Here is a 15,987-nt window from a genome sequence, read left to right as displayed (position 1 = left end):
TGCCAGTTCTTGTCTACTTGAGGAACACGTCACCTTCAAAGACCCACTTGGCCAGAAGTTGCTCCATAAAGCTTCTCCCAGCTCTGAAGAAAATGCGTCCTTCACGGAGCTTGGACGTCATCCTTTTAGATGGGCTTCGAGCCCAAGTGTGTGTTCACATGGCCGCCCTCCGGTGACACCGCTCCATGACAGTGTGAGACCTGTCATCCTAACTTTTGTCACCGCGGTGCGGCACCCAGCTCTGACTCTGAGCAGACGCTCGCTGCAGTATTTGCTGGGTAAGTAACGGAACTGAGCGAGGCCATGGTGACCTATGTCACCAGACTAGTCTGCTCTCCCCATGCCTCAGTGACCCGGTCGGGTAGAGGGCTTCATTCTGCACTGTCTGCTGGACAAGAAATGTGAAGGACAGAGTGTGCAGAATTTGTTGCTTAAAGCAAGGAGGAATTTTCTTAATTTCTACTAGGGTCCCTAAAGAAGCTTTATCGGTCTGCCTTTCATTTTCCCCTTCTGATGGAGACTCAAACACCAAAAAATACTTCTTACCACAAACAGCACTGCATGTATACTGACATAAATGACACGGGCCTGCTGTCTGAGAGGTGACAGGAAGGAAGGGTCCTGGGGCGAGGCCGGGTAGGTGAGTGCACAGCTGGCCTGAGCGGACTGCTGTTGGGAGAGACTGCAGGCCAGGCCCAGGCTTGCCGGAGCCTCTGATATTTCAAAAGAAGCTGGAAACTTAGGTTTTTATGTAAATTATTAAAAAAAAAAAAAAAGCTAGGTTGAATGTTCTTTTAACAACACACAGGCCAAATCTGACCTGTAAGCCTCATAAGCTGTGCTCTAAACAGACCTGGGATGGCACGCCCCGGTGGCTCAGTCAGTTAAGCATCCAATTCTTGATTTCGGCTCAGGTCATGATCCCAGGGTCATGGTATCGAGCCCTGGGTTGGGATTCTCTCCCTCTGCCCTTCCCCCTCCCCACATGTGCACACTTTCTCTCTCTCAATAAATACAATTTTTAAAAAAAGATTTTATTTATTCGTCAGAAAGAGTGAGCCCATAAACAGGGGAAGCAGCAGGCAGAGGGAGAAGCAGGGTCGCCGTTGAGCAAGGAGCCCTACATGGGACTCGATTCCAGGACTCTGAGATCATGACTGAAGCCAAAGGTAGATGCCTAACCGAGACACCCAGGGTTCCTAATAAATAAAATCTTTTACTTCTATTATTATTACTTTTAAAAGATTTTATTTGTGAGAGAGAGCATAAGCAGGGAAGAGGGGCAGAGAGGGAGAAGCAGGCACTGCACTGAGCAGGGAGTCCCATGTGGGGCTCGATCCCAGGACGCTGGGATCATGACCCGAGCCAAAGGCAGATGCCCAACAGACTGAGCTACCCAGGCGCCCCAAATAAAATATTTTAAAGAGACTTGGGCATGTAGTAGATCTAGCATTAGAGAAGAGGCCCCTTTCCCTCTCTGATGGAACCAGAGACTAGGGCTTCACCCATAATGCAATAGCACGAGGTGAGGAGCATGGATTATCCTGGGGCTGATAATCCAGACTCCACACCACGTCCCTTTGCGGACTAATCACTGTGACCCAAACTGCCTGACTTTAAACTTTAGATTTTCAGTTCTGCCATCTTAAGCTCCAGGACAATGTTTCTGTCCCCTTGCCATGCTGGCTCTTCCCTAGCTTCTGGCAAAGACTGTTCTCATCGGCCTGGAGGCAGCGAGGCCCCTCCATACTCTCTCCTCTCCCTGCTTCATTCCTGCCTCTCCTCTGGGGGCCCAGAGACCAAGCTGGCCAGTCTATGCTTTTCTCCCAGCACCACCTCGCCTGCGTCTCTGCAAAGTCACAATGCCCTTTCCGTATCAAGCCAATGGGGACAGAATTAGAAGTGCGCTTACGGCACCCCTAAATGTCCAGACTGGCCATTCCATATGAACTTGTACAGCACGTCCTAGAGCGAACTGTGAGTGTGGGGGGAGGAAATGGGAGCCAGTTAAGAGCATGAGGGCCTCCAACAAAGGACTGAGCACTTTCTTATCCTGTGAAACAAAGAAAATCCCACTTGTTTCAAGATTAGGGATGGTCCAGTCCATTAACGGCTTCCAACTGCCAGTCATTCAATCCACACTCGACAAGCAGGTCCAGGCTGCGGCACAGATCATTCCAGCCCGGCCCCCAGGCAGCCCTGGGCACTCACCAGTTCCTCCCTCAGCCTGCCCAGGGTCTCCATCTGGTTAGTCCGTGTGCTCAGCACACCCGAGAGCTTCTCCATGAGGATGTCGTATTTGCTCCTCCTGTGAGAAACATAGAACGGTTCATCTTTTCAAACCTATTACTAAAGGGCGCCTGTGTTTTAAAGATCACAAGACTTAAATGACAACCTGGGTCCTAGGTCTCAGCCATTGTCCAGGCCACATTCCGCACCTGGCGGGGCAGAGACCATGGCTTGGAGCGGTTCGGTCACATGGCAAACGGCACTAAGTAGCGACAGCGTACACACCAGACTCTCTGGCTGCGGCTGTCGTAATTCTTGAAAACGCCTTATGTTTTTATAAAACCATAAAGTTTAGAAAGCACCTTCTATTTTCTGCACGATTCACTTGGTAAAGGGATTACTTAATAAAGAAGTGAACAGGCTTTTCTGAAAGTCAGAGTCAAGAGGCGAACCTAGGTGAACCCAGGCCTTTGTCCACACCCAGTGCTCTTCGCTGTCCTGATGTCTCTAATCCTGAAGTACAGCTTCTACTCTGACTTCCCTGGATGACTCCAACTTCCACCTCATTTTTATTGTGTCATGATGGCTTCCAAGCTAATGGCCGCCAAGGAAGCTATGAAAGAGAGTGGAAGGCTCCCGGACCGTGGGTGCCTGGGGAAGGTGACCTTGGCTCTAAATGCCCACAGGCCTGGGGCAGGGAGGGTGTATGTATGGGATTTAGAGTCAACGCCCACATCTCCACTTTGACTGCCTCTCAAGGCATGAAAAAAGGCCGGCACAGGTATTACCTGTACGTAGACCAGTACCGGGAACTGGGTCGTGGTCATGCTCCAGAAGAGGAAACCACGCTTCAGAGAGCTCAAGTGACTTTGTCCAAGTCAAGTACAGATGACTTAGTCCATTGTTCTCCCTGTCACCCACGGCTGCTACCTATGTTCTCTGTAGACACAGGCTACACGCCAGTGAGAAGTCTGCTGATACAGGTATTTAACGAATGCAGAGTAAGATAAAAAAATAAAATTCAAATTCTCGAAGCACGATTCTAAGGTAGGATTTCTAAAACATAGGTTTGAAGCTGAACTTGGAATTTTGACAGGAATACAGTGATCTCATTACTCCTGGAAATCCTCAGTCAATAGTCTATCTAGACACACGTATTGGGCACTTTCTCTGGGTCCAGGCCAGTGCTATGTAGTGGGCACTGGAAATCCTCAGTGTTCATCCACCTCTCTGTCGGAGTACAGACCACTGGGTGAAGGGCAAGACCTGGGTCATCTGGCCAGGGGAGACTCAGAGTCATTCCCCGTGGTCCAGGGAAGGGGGAATGCCTACTGCCCCTCAAATCTCCCGTGCACCACTTGCCTCCACCACTGGGCACTGGTGGCCAAGGACTTGGGGGCGTCCAGCTCACTCGCCCAAGGGCTATGTTATTCTAGGTCCTTCACCAACTCTGCCTCCCCCACCCTGGTCGCTGTACCTCCCATCAAGGAGGGCACAAGGTGCTGGAGTAGAGGCCTCTCTAAATGGTGGTAGACCTTTTCTTACCCCATTCCTATGCCAGGCAGTTACCCCAACAGAGAGGAGCAAAGAGTCAGAGACTCACTCCCACTCTCTGATGCTCAGATGAGAGTGTGCACCCCTCACCATCTTGCTATCCCGCCCGGACGAGGACACAAAGCTGAACAGCAACATCTCCCACAGCACTCACTTAGCGGAAACCTCCCCATCACGCCCTCTAGAGCTGCTGTTGGAAAAACATGCCAATTTTAAACTGGAAAGAATTCACTCTCAATTCTGTCACTGTAACGAATCTAATTTGATTTATTTATTGTTCCTTTTACACTCTTCCCAAAATTTCCCCAACATGTTAACAGTTCCTACTGCCGGCCTGTGGGTTTATAGGATTTTTTCCTCCTCCTTTTCTGTATAATCTCCAAATTTTCTAAAGCAGCATGACTTATTTTCAGAATCAGAAATAGACCATAAATATTTTTCTTAAAAAGCTGTAGTCATGGGGCGCCTGGGTGGCTCAGTGGGTTAAGCCTCTGCCTTCGGCTCAGGTCATGATCTCAGGGTCCTGGGATCGAGCTCCGCATCAGGCTCTCTGCTTAGCAGGGAGCCTGCTTCCCCCTGTCTCTCTGCCTGCCTCTCTGCCTACTTGTGATCTCTCTATCACATAAATAAAATCTTAAAAAAAAAAAAAAAAGCTGTAGTCGTTATGTGATTCTCTCTACGATGTATAGAGGTCTAATCCACACGGCTGAAATTTCACCAGAACAAAGCGTTTTGGTGTCTGCACGCCGTACCTGTCCACATGAAACCGGTTCAGAAGGAGGAGAATGGAGTGCTGCTGGGCTCCAGTGGGTAATCGGATCACATGGGACTGCATTGTGATGAGCCCGTTTTTGTTCAGAATTTTCCGGTGATAGTGGAGCTTCCCAGCATCAACCCTGGAGGAGAGAAGAGCATGGCTGTGTCATTTTGCTTTGCTGGCGGCTTTCACCCAACAGTAGAGGGCCTCTCATGTGAACGTTAAGTGCTAGAGACACACACTTCCTGTCCAGCCACTCCAAGGGACAAGGGACAATGGCCTCAAAAGAACAGGCATGCCTCAGCCTCAGCGCACCCCAGACCCCCAGCGGAGGTGGATGGGAGATGGGGATAGAAGCCTGGGGAAAGGGAGAGGAATGGGACATGTCTCCAGTCCTGCAGTAGCCAATGAGTAAGGTCACTCTACATTCTGGTTGGCCCGATGGTCCCAATTTATGCCCACTGCTCTGGCCTCCCCCTGGAGCTGCACCTTCCACTCTCAAGATGCCTGGTTTGGACACTATACAGTCGCCCCAGGGTCTCTTCAAAAAACAAAGCGCTGATGCCCAATCATCACGGGCTGCAGACTGCCCCAGTGGCAGGTTGGAGAGGAACGGGGAAGGGAAGTCAACAGGCCTGCGCTGGGGGCAGGGCACAATCATCGGGGAGTCCTAGCATTTCAGGAGAGAAGCGAATCATGCCCTCACTTGAAAGCAGTGGTATGGAGGTCTCGCTGGAGCTCCCCTTGCCACCGGGACCGGCCTAATCGCTCCAAAATGCAGTAAGAGAAGTCGGGGAGTTTCAGGTCCGGGTCACCCTCCAAGCCTATCAAGGCCCTGTAACGCATGTCCTGGGAGGCAACGATGATCAGTCTCTTTCCCCACCTGCAAACGAGAACAACCGCACAGAAGAAATAACTTGAAGTGACTTGAAGAGAATCAAAATGTGAAAAAACAGAACCTTAGAGAATCACCATTTTGTGTTGCTTCTTAGAAGTTCACAATGCCCCAGGCGAGGAGGTTTCTGTCTCCAAACTGCATGGTGTTTGGGCTGAACAGAACCAATCCTGTTATCTCACGTGGAGCCCTCCACGGTCTTGCGAAGACACTCAGACCGAACCCCCAGCTCCTCACCACGGCCTGGAATGTCCTATGCACCCTCCACAGCTCTGCCTCTTACCCCCCTTGGCCCTGCTGGTCCCAAACAAGCTGCTTCCTCTGCCTGGCTGCTCCTCTCCCTCGGTCACAGACTTAGAATCTATGCTCTCTCATCTCAAACAGGCTTACAAAGTTAAACTGGCAGAGGTCAGCCGGGAAAAGCAAGTTTGAGACCAGGGGAACAGGCCTGCTGCTTTTCAAATGCACTCAGGTTTACTGCACTGGACATTAAAATCCCAACATTCCAGTTAGCTGACTCAGTGACTCCTGCAAGGCCGGAAGTGCTGAGTGTGGCCCTCAGACAGGATGTCAAGTACTGACTAAGCACAATGCAAAGTACCAGAGATACCAAGAAAAATAAAAGCGGTATCTCCCGGCAAGGAGCTCACAGTCCACGGAAGGAGAAAGTCAGGAGAGTGAGCGATTACCCTAGGGCCCAGGAGCTGGCAGAGAGCAACTCTGGTGGCCAAACCTATGAAATGCCACTATGCGAGGAGCCCCTAATCTAGCCTGCGTGCATGAACAGAACGCGTGCATGGTAACCAGGGGACACTCTCATGGGAAGGGATCCTAGGATTCGCAGTTAGCGGGGTGGGTGAAGGACAAGAAAGTAGAACCTCCAAGTTTCCGGAGGCATGAAGGAGCAGGCCTTCCTGGGAGGCAAGTGGCGTGGCCTGGCTGGAAAGTGGGGGCTGGGCTCCCAAGCGAGAAAGCAGAAGGTGAGCTCAAGGGGTCAGTGGGAGTCCACATCCTGAAGGGCCCTGCAGTGCCATCGCGGGGAGGTCAGATGTCATGACACAGGTCAGTGGCTGTAACCCCACACCCATCAGGATTACCCATCAGTCAATGGACATTTTTAGGAGCTGAGGTGGTGCCAGGCATATTCTAGGTCCTAGAGATACGGCCATAAACTAGACAGGGTTTCCGTCCTCAAGAGTTCACGTTCCGGTGAGGAAGGGGTGGCATGAATCAACACTTCAGACCACGTTTGGTAACTGGGGGCGCCTGGGTGGCTCAAGTCGGTTAAGCGCCTGACTCTTGATTTTGGGTCATGCTGCGATCTCAGGGTCGTGAGATCGAGCTCCGCGCAGGGCACCACGCTGGGCAAGCACACCTGCTCAAGATTCCTTCCCTCTCCCTTTGCCCCTCCCTGCCTTTTGCTCGCACTCTCTTGCTCTCAGTCTCAAAAAAAAAATAAATATATTCAATAAGTAAGTAAATAAATAAAAGATCATTTTTGGTACAACGAAGAGTAACATAACGGTGCCTGGGCAACAGGGATGCTTTCTGAGGAGCCGAGTTGAAGACTGACTGAAGAGGAGGGGAGAGAGATGGGAAGATCTGAGGCAGAACATTCTAAGCAGAAGGAACAGCACACGCGACAGCCGAGACAGCAATGAGCTGCACACATTTGGGCCACGGCACCAGGAAGACTCAGGCTGTCTGAAGGGCTACAGTGGGAGAGTTGGTGGGGGCAGAGGGCCGATGGGCTAAGGTCGGCAGGCAGGGAGCTGCAGAGTGTGGAGCACTAGGTGGGATATGACTCATGGCTCTGGCCTGTATCACCAAGTGAAAATCAGTTCCAGGGCAGCTAGATCCTATGATTTTTTTTTTTTTTTAAGAGGAGCTAGAAATCCAGATTTTAAATATCAGCAATGAATTAAAATTAAAACCAAAAAGAACACCGTGCTGGCTAAACAAAGCACGTATACAGGGCATATGTGCCCAGTCGGAAACACCTCCCAAGTGACCAAGGCACTGTTCATCACAATTCTGTCTTAGAGAAAAAAAATGTGCCATATGGTGTGGAAAGTTCCAGAGAGGAGAGACAGGGGCGTCTAGCTGAGCATCTGACTCTTGATGCCGGCTCAGGTCATGATCTCAGGGTCATGGGATCCAGCCCCGCATCCGGCCCTGGGCTTAGCAGGGAGGCTTCTTTATTTATTCTAAAATAAATAAACAAATCATAAAAAGAGAGAGAGAGAGAGAGGGAGACAGCAAGAAGGGAGGCAGGAGACTCTTGCATTATCCTGAGGACAAAGAGGGTCTGAGAATGCCAAGTCCATAGGACTTGGTGGCCGGCTGAATGTAGAGTAAGTCCAGAGAGAAAGGGCCCCGGAGTCCCAGGTCTGCAGCTCGTACAGCAGGAAAAAGGGGAAGTCACAAAAGAGGCAAAGAAGGGAAGAGAAGGCAGGTTTGGGGTGAAGGAGTTGTGATGCTCTAACTTCTGGGCACACTGAGGAAGGCATTACTGAACTCTACATGTGGCACTTGGGAGACGTCTGGGGAAGAGAAAGAGCCCTTGGGAGCAGCCCAACATTTCAGGGGTGGACAGAAGTCGGGGAGTCCAGGAGAGAGCTGGTGAGGATGGACCAGAACAGAAAAACAAAGCAGGAAGCCACGGAGCAAAAGCTTTAAAACTCCCTGACCTGGGGTGGAAGGGTCAGGAACCTGGGGCCAAACAGCATCCCCAGGCTGGTTAGTAGGAATCTTAGAGGGTAAGATTTCGGTGAAGAAATAAAGGCAGACATCAGTGGGCAGAGGAGTGAAGGAGAAAGAGCTATTTCTTCCAGGAAGCACAGCTGCAAGCAGCAGGAGCGCTCTACAGCCCCAGGAGATCCGAGGTCAAGCAGAAGGTCCTATTGCAAGATGGGCGAGTCATTACAGCTTAGTTGAAAGCGCCAGCGGGGAAAGCAAGGGAATGCGGAGAGGAGAAAGAGATGTGGAAAAGTTGCAAGCAGAAGAAGCTGGAAGTCGGCAGAGTTCCCACTGGCAGCTTTTCCCTGCTCTGTGAAGTGGGAAGGGAGGTGGGAGTGGGGACTGGCTCCAGAAGGTGACAACTTGCATTAGCCACTCAGGGGAAACGGGACCCCTAGCCTGGACAGGAGAAGGCAAGGCACTGATGCAAATGAAAGCCGGCTGCTCTGCCCCACTGTGCCAGGCCTGGGGACACAAGGGAAAGAGAAAGCAGGCCCCCGAGTCAAATTAGCACCCCCAAGAGTGGGGTGCAGGACGGGGAGCTTGCTTGGTGCAGGGCTGACACACAGACCGGTCTCCGTGTTCTGACTGTCCCCGCTTGGCTTCAAGGCAGGAGGGGGGCCGTGAGGCTCTGAAGCTGCAGACAGGTTACCTGCCAAAAGCTTCCACCATCATACAACGGGGCTGTAAAGTCTTGGTCCTGATGTCATTGGTTATGTTCTTCCTCTCCTTGAAGTATCGGCAAGAGCCCTGGATGCCATCCTTATTCTCCAAGATCATATGAATGGGGTAGACATCCTCCAGAGCGACTGGATCCCTCCGGGACTCCAAAATTCCGGTTTCCAAGTCAATCTCTTCATACCTAAAAGGGGGACAGCACAAATACCAAAGGACAACTCAGCTTCGGAAAAATACATACATACTTGGCTCCTCATTCTTCTCTTCTCTTCTTTCCTTTCTTTCCTTCTTTTTAATTAAAGATTTTATTTATTTTTAGAAAGGGAGCACTCTAGGAGGGAGAAAGAAGTAAAGAATCCCAGGCAGACTTCACGCTGGGAGCCCAAAGCAGGGCTGGATCTCACGACCCTGAGATCATGACCTGAGCCGAAACCAGAAACCAAGAGCCGGATGCTTAACTGACTGGAGCCACGCAGGCGCCCCTGGCGCGTTCTTCTGACGACCTCCTGCAGAGATCAGAGAGCCGAGAGCTCACTCGATCCTCTAGCCTTGCAAATGCAGATTAGAGCAGCATTCCTGCCTTTCTATCCCAAAGAACACAGACCTTTCCAGGGTCTCCCAAATCCACCCCAGAAGCTGAATGTTAGAACCAGAACCATCTTACTGGCCCAAGTCATGGCCTTTCCGTTTCCCTCCAAATCCAATGCCTGCATGTTAACAATTTTCACCTCTGAATCCTCAGTCCTATCTTTTCCTCCAAACACTGATCCTGCGTCTCCAGTTGTCTACCAAACACCTTGAATTCAAGCAGATCCAAATCAAAGTTATGACTGCCTCTCTCCACCTCCGATGAAGTCCATCCTTTCCACTTTCTCCCAAATATGTCGTATCAATGTCACAGGGACAACTCTGACTTGCGTTTCTTCCTTTATGCAGTCAGCCAAGTTTGTTAGGCTTTCCGTACAAACCCTGCTCACAGCCCGAGCTAGTCTAGTTGAGGCTAAATCCTACTTACACTTCCCAGCCCCTTCCTTCCTCGCCTTCTCTGTGATCTCTACCCGGCTTTATCCCCCACTCCCAAATCACATCTTCCACCATCTGCCAAGAGGAGGCTGTGGACTGCTGTCCTCCACCTCTCCAGCCGCACCTTCTTAGGCTTCTTTGACGGTTCCTAGTTCTCCATCCAGCCTTTCAACGTCGGTGCACCTGAGGGCCATGTCTTAGGCCTCCCATCACACCATATTCTCTTCCAAGGATGATCCTGGCTCATGGCTTTAATAGCCAACCATATAGGATGACTGCCCATGTCCAGCTCTATCCCTCCCCCTGGCCTGCTTTCACTCAAGGAAGCAACATGTTTACTGCACAGAATCTCCACGGATCACCCAAAGGAACCTTGAATTCCATGTGACTCGAAGTACATTCAGCACCTAGCCCACCTTCCCTGAGACTCAACAACCTTGCTGCTCTTCTGTGTTCCCTGCTAACAGGGACGGGCATCAATATTCACTCAGGAGGCTGAACATCAGGAATCAGAAGCCATCATCCCTGATTCCCCCCTCTCCTATACCCCACATCCAGTCACCAAATCCTCTTGATTCTTCTGCTTCCTATGTCTTGATGCCATTTCTTCTCTTATGTATTCTCACCTGCCCCATAGTAAGCAAAACTGATGGGGAGAACAAAGGCAAGAAGGAAATGTAGATGAAATTAAATTTCCTTATAACCTGCAGCCCATTGTTACTTAAGGCAGGAAGAGTAAAGTTCCTCTAGGAAGCTCCCAACTGTTTTCAAGTTGATGCTTTGCTAGAGGGAAAAACCAGCCTTAGCTTGAAAATAGCCAGGCCTCCAGGGTCCTGTGAGTTTTCTTTAACATAGGAGAGTCTGTTTGGAAACCTCCCTTTGTCTTCACGTCCCCCAACTTGAAAGTATATAAATTGGTCCCCCCCACACACACGCACACAACCACCGTGCTGCTCTTTCTGCCCCACTGGTCCTGTTCCCATGCTTTAATTAAAATCTTATAGCACCGAAGACTTCTGCAGAATTCTTTCTCAGCCTGTTGGCTCTGAACCCCAACCTACAAACCCCATCAAACCATGACTGGTTGTGACTGGATTACTAAAATCTGTCAACTTCACACTCTGCCCTCAGTCTGACCCTTTGTTGGGGTGGGGGGAGGCGGGGCTTCCAATGGTTCTTTTGATAAAGGATAAACTCTTTAAGCGGATTAAAGACCACTGATTACCTCTCCAGTCCAATCTCTAAGCGCAGAGAAGATTCTGTAGGCCAAACTTCATGGATTCAAATTCTGGTTTCTGCTCTTGCTAGCTGATACCTTGAACAAAGTCTCTTTGGGCCTGACTTCTCTCTCCGGGGGAAAAAGGGAATGATTACACCCACCTCCTAAAATTATTGTAAAAATTAACTTGATAGGAGCGCCTGGGTGGCTCAGTGGCTTAAAGCCTCTGCCTTCAGCTAGGGTCGCGGTCTCAGGGTCCTGGGATCGAGCCCCGTGTCAGGCTCTCTGCTCGGCGGGGAGCCTGCTTCCTTCTCGCTCTCTCTCTGCCTGCCTCTCTGCCTACTTGTGATCTCTGTCAATTAAATAAATAAAATCTTTTAAAAAAATTAACTTGCTATATGTTAGGATCTTAGCAAGTCCTAGCTCACAATATGCATATATGTAAGTGCCAACTACTATTATTCCCCATTCCCCATCTCTAGTCCTGCACCTCAACCACACTTATTTCTCCTCCTTTAGGCTTTCCATGTTTGCTGTTCTCTCTCCAGAATACTCTGCCAACTGGCCATCTAAATCCAATCTTGAAGTCTTGTTTTCAGTATTACTTCTGGGAACCTCTCCTCACAATTTGGCTTAACGGCACAGACTCTATAGAGATAGACTGTGTGGGTTTAAATCAACACTCTGGTCACTTAAAATCTCGGGAACGTTGGACAGGTTCCTCAATCTATGACTCAGTTTCCTCTTCTGCAAAATGGGGACAATGACAGCGCCTACTGCTGAGGACCAAGTGAGTTCCATCTCCTTAACCTCCCAAAACAGGATCTTACAGTATAATAACAGGCCAATAATAAGCACTCAATAAATGCTAGCCGCTGTTGTTGTTATATTATTATTGTTGTTGCTAACCTTGCCGTTATGCCTATCTCTAGTTGCCTTAGGTTCTCTAGTCCAGAACTGAGAATGCCCCAGAAAGGGTGGCTAAACTCAGAGTCTCCAGACTTGATCTAAACTGACTTCCTTCCCACCACGAAAAAGGAGCGCTCTTCGAAGCTTGAAGAATACCCCCTCCCCGCCCCAGTCCTGCTCACCACCACTCAAACACCTACACAGACCGAATGGGACATCACTAAATGACCCCCAACTCCATCAGAGGCCCGGGCTCTGCCAGGCCCGAGAGACCCCCAGCCAGCCTTACTGCCGCGCCCCCATCAGACTCGCGGTCCTCCCCCCACCCCGCCCCTCGGCGCCACTCCTTTCTCCCGCCCCCTCCCGTCAGAACCTGGGCCCCTCCCAGGGCCCTCCGATGCCGGGCTCTGCGCCGCCCGCCCGCCCGCCTCAGGGCCAGGCCGCTGACCGGTCCTGGAGCTGGAGGTCGGGTCGCTCTCGAGGCTCTTCATAGAAGCTGATGCCCGGGTGGGTGGCAAGGGCCCGCCAAAGGAACTCCTGCGTGTAGGGCTCCAAAGGCAGCGGGAAGGGAGGCACTCGCGTCTCCAGACGGCTCCACAGCGCGGGCAGACACAGGCCATCAAGCCCCTCCAGGGCTACCTCGTCCAACAACGACTCCAGCGCGTCCATTGCTACTTCAGTCTTGCAGCTCCCCGGGCGCCTGCGCACCAGGACTCTAAAGGCCCTCCAGCGCGCCTGCGCAGAACGATCTACAGCCATGGGAGGCGGGTTGGACCTACGGATCGGAGGAGGAGTTCCAAGAGCGCCGACGTGACGTTGCGCCCTTTGGGGGCGGGCTCAGTCCTCGGGGCTCCACCGCCATTGGTCCGGAACCCCGCAGTAACCAGGGGAACTGCAAACAGTGTAGTGGCCGCTTCCGGTTCGAGCACCCGGAACCGCCGCCTCAAGGGATGGACGGTGAGTGTCCGTGGGCCCCTCCAGGTGGTCGGGCAGTTATTCTCCTATCTCTCCCTCAGCTCCCTCGGACAGAATCCTAGGCAAGAGAGCCCTGGGCCACCACTGCCTGACCTAGGGTGGTCTCTGGTCAGAGGGAAAGGGAGCCTTAGTGGTCAGGGATGGGAAGAAGAGGCTGGGGGGAGTGGTCAGTGGTTTGGCCACTGTGCAGAGTTGTGTTGTTGTAGAAACCCGGTACAGGTCGGGGGCTCAGAAGAGGTTTAGAGTGGAAAGCAGAGGCAGAAGTCTGAAGAGGGGTCTTGTGTGTCTCCCTCGGATGTGGAACTGTGAAATCTGGGAGTTGGTATGGGGATAAGCGTCATCTTGGGGAGTGCGGTCGTCAGGTCCTGTGAAAACGGAGTTGGTAAGGTGGGTGGACGAAGTCGAGGGCATACTCTTTTTCTGAGCTTTGATGTTGATAATTAGTACTGTTCAGTGCCAGGAACTCTGTAAGCGCTGTCGAGCAACACCTCGTTAAGCTTCATTCCTGCCCTTTGAGGTCAGTAGTGTTATCCTGTTTTGCAAATGAAGAAACTGAGGCTCAAAGGAATTAAGTTAACTTGCCCTAAATCAAAGAGCCAGCAAGTGGCAGAGTGAGTAAGAAACCCAGACACTCTGTCTCTGGAGTTAAATTATAGAGCTTTGAGATTTGGAATGGATTTTGGAGGCCCTTCATTCCTGACATTGCAAATGGAGATATCTGCAGGGGCAAGTCTGGTGGGCTGGATTGGGCTGTGACTGAAAATCAATTCCCCTTTTGAAAGGAAAGCTTCTCACTCAGTTCCAACCAATTATTTTTCTAGGGCACTTCTCTAAATACCATGACAGCCTATCAGCCTGAAGGCCAGATGGCCAGATGCCGGCCTGTGGGCCACTATTTAGAGTTCCTGATTAGAATCATGGAATTGACCACTGAAAACAATCTAAAAATAGGCTGTTCTGATCTCATTTTGAAGATAGGAAGACTAATATCTAGACAGACTGTTAGGATCTCTGCTAGAATCCAGATCATTGTTCTCATTTCACTACTATCCCTTACATTCAGGAATTTGTTCCTTGTATCCACTTAATGCAGTTTGGGGAAAAATTTATTTTGATTGAACAGTCTGATATATACTTAAAAGACATCTTTGCCCTTTGTACTTTAGAGGGACTATAAAACGTCATTTGCAGTTTGCCTGGTGGAAAGATCAATGTTAACATTGCTATAGAACAACAGTTCTCAAATAGTTTTAACTGCAGGACACCTTTATGCTCTTAACCTTGAAAGAGCTTTATGTATATTATGTCTATGATATTTACTGTATCAGGAAGTAAAGCTGAGAACATCTTAAAACATTCATTTATCAACTACTTAAAAATAACAGTAAACTTGGGGCGCCTGGGTGGCTTAGTTGGTTAAGCATCCAGATCTTGGTTTTGGCTCAGGTCATGATCTCATGGGTTGTGAAATGGAGCCCCGAGATGGGCGCCACACTCAGCAGGGAATCTGCTTAAGATTCCTTCTGTCTGCCCTCCCCACACTCAGTGTGCTTTCTCTCTCTCAGTAAAATAAATCTTAAAAAATAACAGTAAGCCCATTACTTCTGACTATAAGTAATAATTTTAATGAAAGATAGCTATGCCCCCCCCCATTAGTAGGAAGAGTAGCATTATTTTACATTGTCTCAAATCTCTTCAATGTCTGGCTTGACAGAAAATAGCTAGACTCTCATTTCTGTTTCAGCAACCAAACTGTTGTGTCTTTTGGCTAGTGTATATGAAGAAAGTCTGGCCTCACACAGATTTTAATTGCCTTTTCAAATAACTGTAGACATTCTTTTTTGATGCTACACCAAAACTTAGCACATGGTAGTTTCTTGAAGGGTATGTACAATGTGCTGTCTGAGACCATATTGGTGAACTTTTTGTTCTCTGTTATATTTAAAATCCATTGGTTTATCTTGCCCTTTGTTCAGATATTTTACCCATGTATGATTTTATTACATTAGGCATTGGTCATTCAGAAAATGTTGGTTTACTGAGTTCTGCAAATCTTCCAAACGTTGACATTTCAAATTCCATTATGTAATATCAAGTGGAATGTCATTATACAATATCAAGAAAGTCATATTTGTTAATATCACCACCTGGCTCATTTTTTAGCAAAAAGTTTAAGCTGCTAAACTCAAGGTAGTAGAAACAAGTTTCATTTGGGCAATAGACACTCTCAGTTGTTTCCTTGAAGGGACTGACTCACTTTCTTTCATTCTTTTCTTTTCTTTTTTTTTTTTTTCGTATTTGAGAAAATGTCTGTGAGACACCCAGATCTGAATAATTATAGTTTGTTAGTTGTATTCAAGTAAAAATGGCATTCTATACATATGTGGCTAGTTCAGCTGGTAACTCAAACAAGCACACATGAGTGTTTTCTGGGATCAACCATTGTATTTTGGCTTGTAGTGGAAATGCTTGGTGTGTATTTGCCATTGTGTCACACAGAATATTGAAAAGCTGTGGACTCATGAGAAGAAATTAAGTAAAACTAACTTTTACAATTTCATAAGGATATTCTTAGGTGACAGTGATTTTTTGGTTGTTGTTGATTTATCGTGAATACATGGCAGTAAAGAATACAACGACTACTAGGACAGTTTGGTGCCGCTGCCCTGTAACAGTTTTACCTACTGCCACTGTCCCATCATCAGTGCAGATAGCAACACGGTGAGGATGTCTTAGAATTGTGATGAAAATGGTTTTGTCCTTGTGAACCTCTCTTCCTCCCAGGGTCTGGGGAAAACAGTTTGAGAAACATTGCTATAGAACATTTTCAAGAAGTTCCGCCCAGTTGCTCTGTCATCATCTTGTTCACTCCTAAAGCGTTATCATGGCCCGATTAAGGAACCTGTTAATTTACAGATTGGTTACAAAAAGGAAAAACTTGTTCTCTTTAAGAAAGTATTTGCCCTAAGATCAGATTTAGCATTCAAAGGATCCCTTTTCCATTACAAT

At 49.2% G+C, this 15,987-nt stretch overlaps 2 protein-coding genes across 4 annotated transcripts in view; one reads left to right on the top strand and one right to left on the bottom strand.

Moving 5' to 3' along the window:
* Positions 1 to 12,724, bottom strand: part of GTF3C1 (general transcription factor IIIC subunit 1) — a 69,208-nt gene extending 56,484 nt beyond the window's left edge. For all 3 annotated transcript variants that reach the window (XM_032842630.1, XM_032842633.1, XM_032842632.1), the window contains exons 1-5: positions 12,452 to 12,724; positions 8,827 to 9,036; positions 5,247 to 5,423; positions 4,536 to 4,679; positions 2,212 to 2,308 (exon numbers count right to left, since the gene is read on the bottom strand). In XM_032842630.1, coding sequence (XP_032698521.1) covers positions 2,212 to 2,308; positions 4,536 to 4,679; positions 5,247 to 5,423; positions 8,827 to 9,036; positions 12,452 to 12,672 — 849 coding nt within the window. In that variant the 5' untranslated portion in view covers positions 12,673 to 12,724. The remainder of the gene's footprint in view (positions 1 to 2,211; positions 2,309 to 4,535; positions 4,680 to 5,246; positions 5,424 to 8,826; positions 9,037 to 12,451) is intronic.
* Positions 12,725 to 12,932: 208 nt separating this feature from the next.
* The window catches only part of KIAA0556 (KIAA0556 ortholog), a 170,607-nt gene continuing 167,552 nt past the window's right edge, over positions 12,933 to 15,987 (top strand). The window contains 1 exon segment of the mRNA XM_032842700.1: positions 12,933 to 12,960. Within this exon segment, the coding sequence (XP_032698591.1) occupies positions 12,954 to 12,960 (7 nt within the window). The 5' untranslated portion in view covers positions 12,933 to 12,953.

This window comes from Lontra canadensis, unplaced genomic scaffold (assembly GCF_010015895.1).
Source record: "Lontra canadensis isolate GAN:19392208 unplaced genomic scaffold, GSC_riverotter_1.0 scaffold132, whole genome shotgun sequence".
NCBI lineage: Eukaryota > Metazoa > Chordata > Mammalia > Carnivora > Mustelidae > Lontra > Lontra canadensis.
The sequence above is the reverse complement of the archived record's forward strand: the minus strand, read 5'-3'. Positions and strand labels throughout refer to the sequence as shown.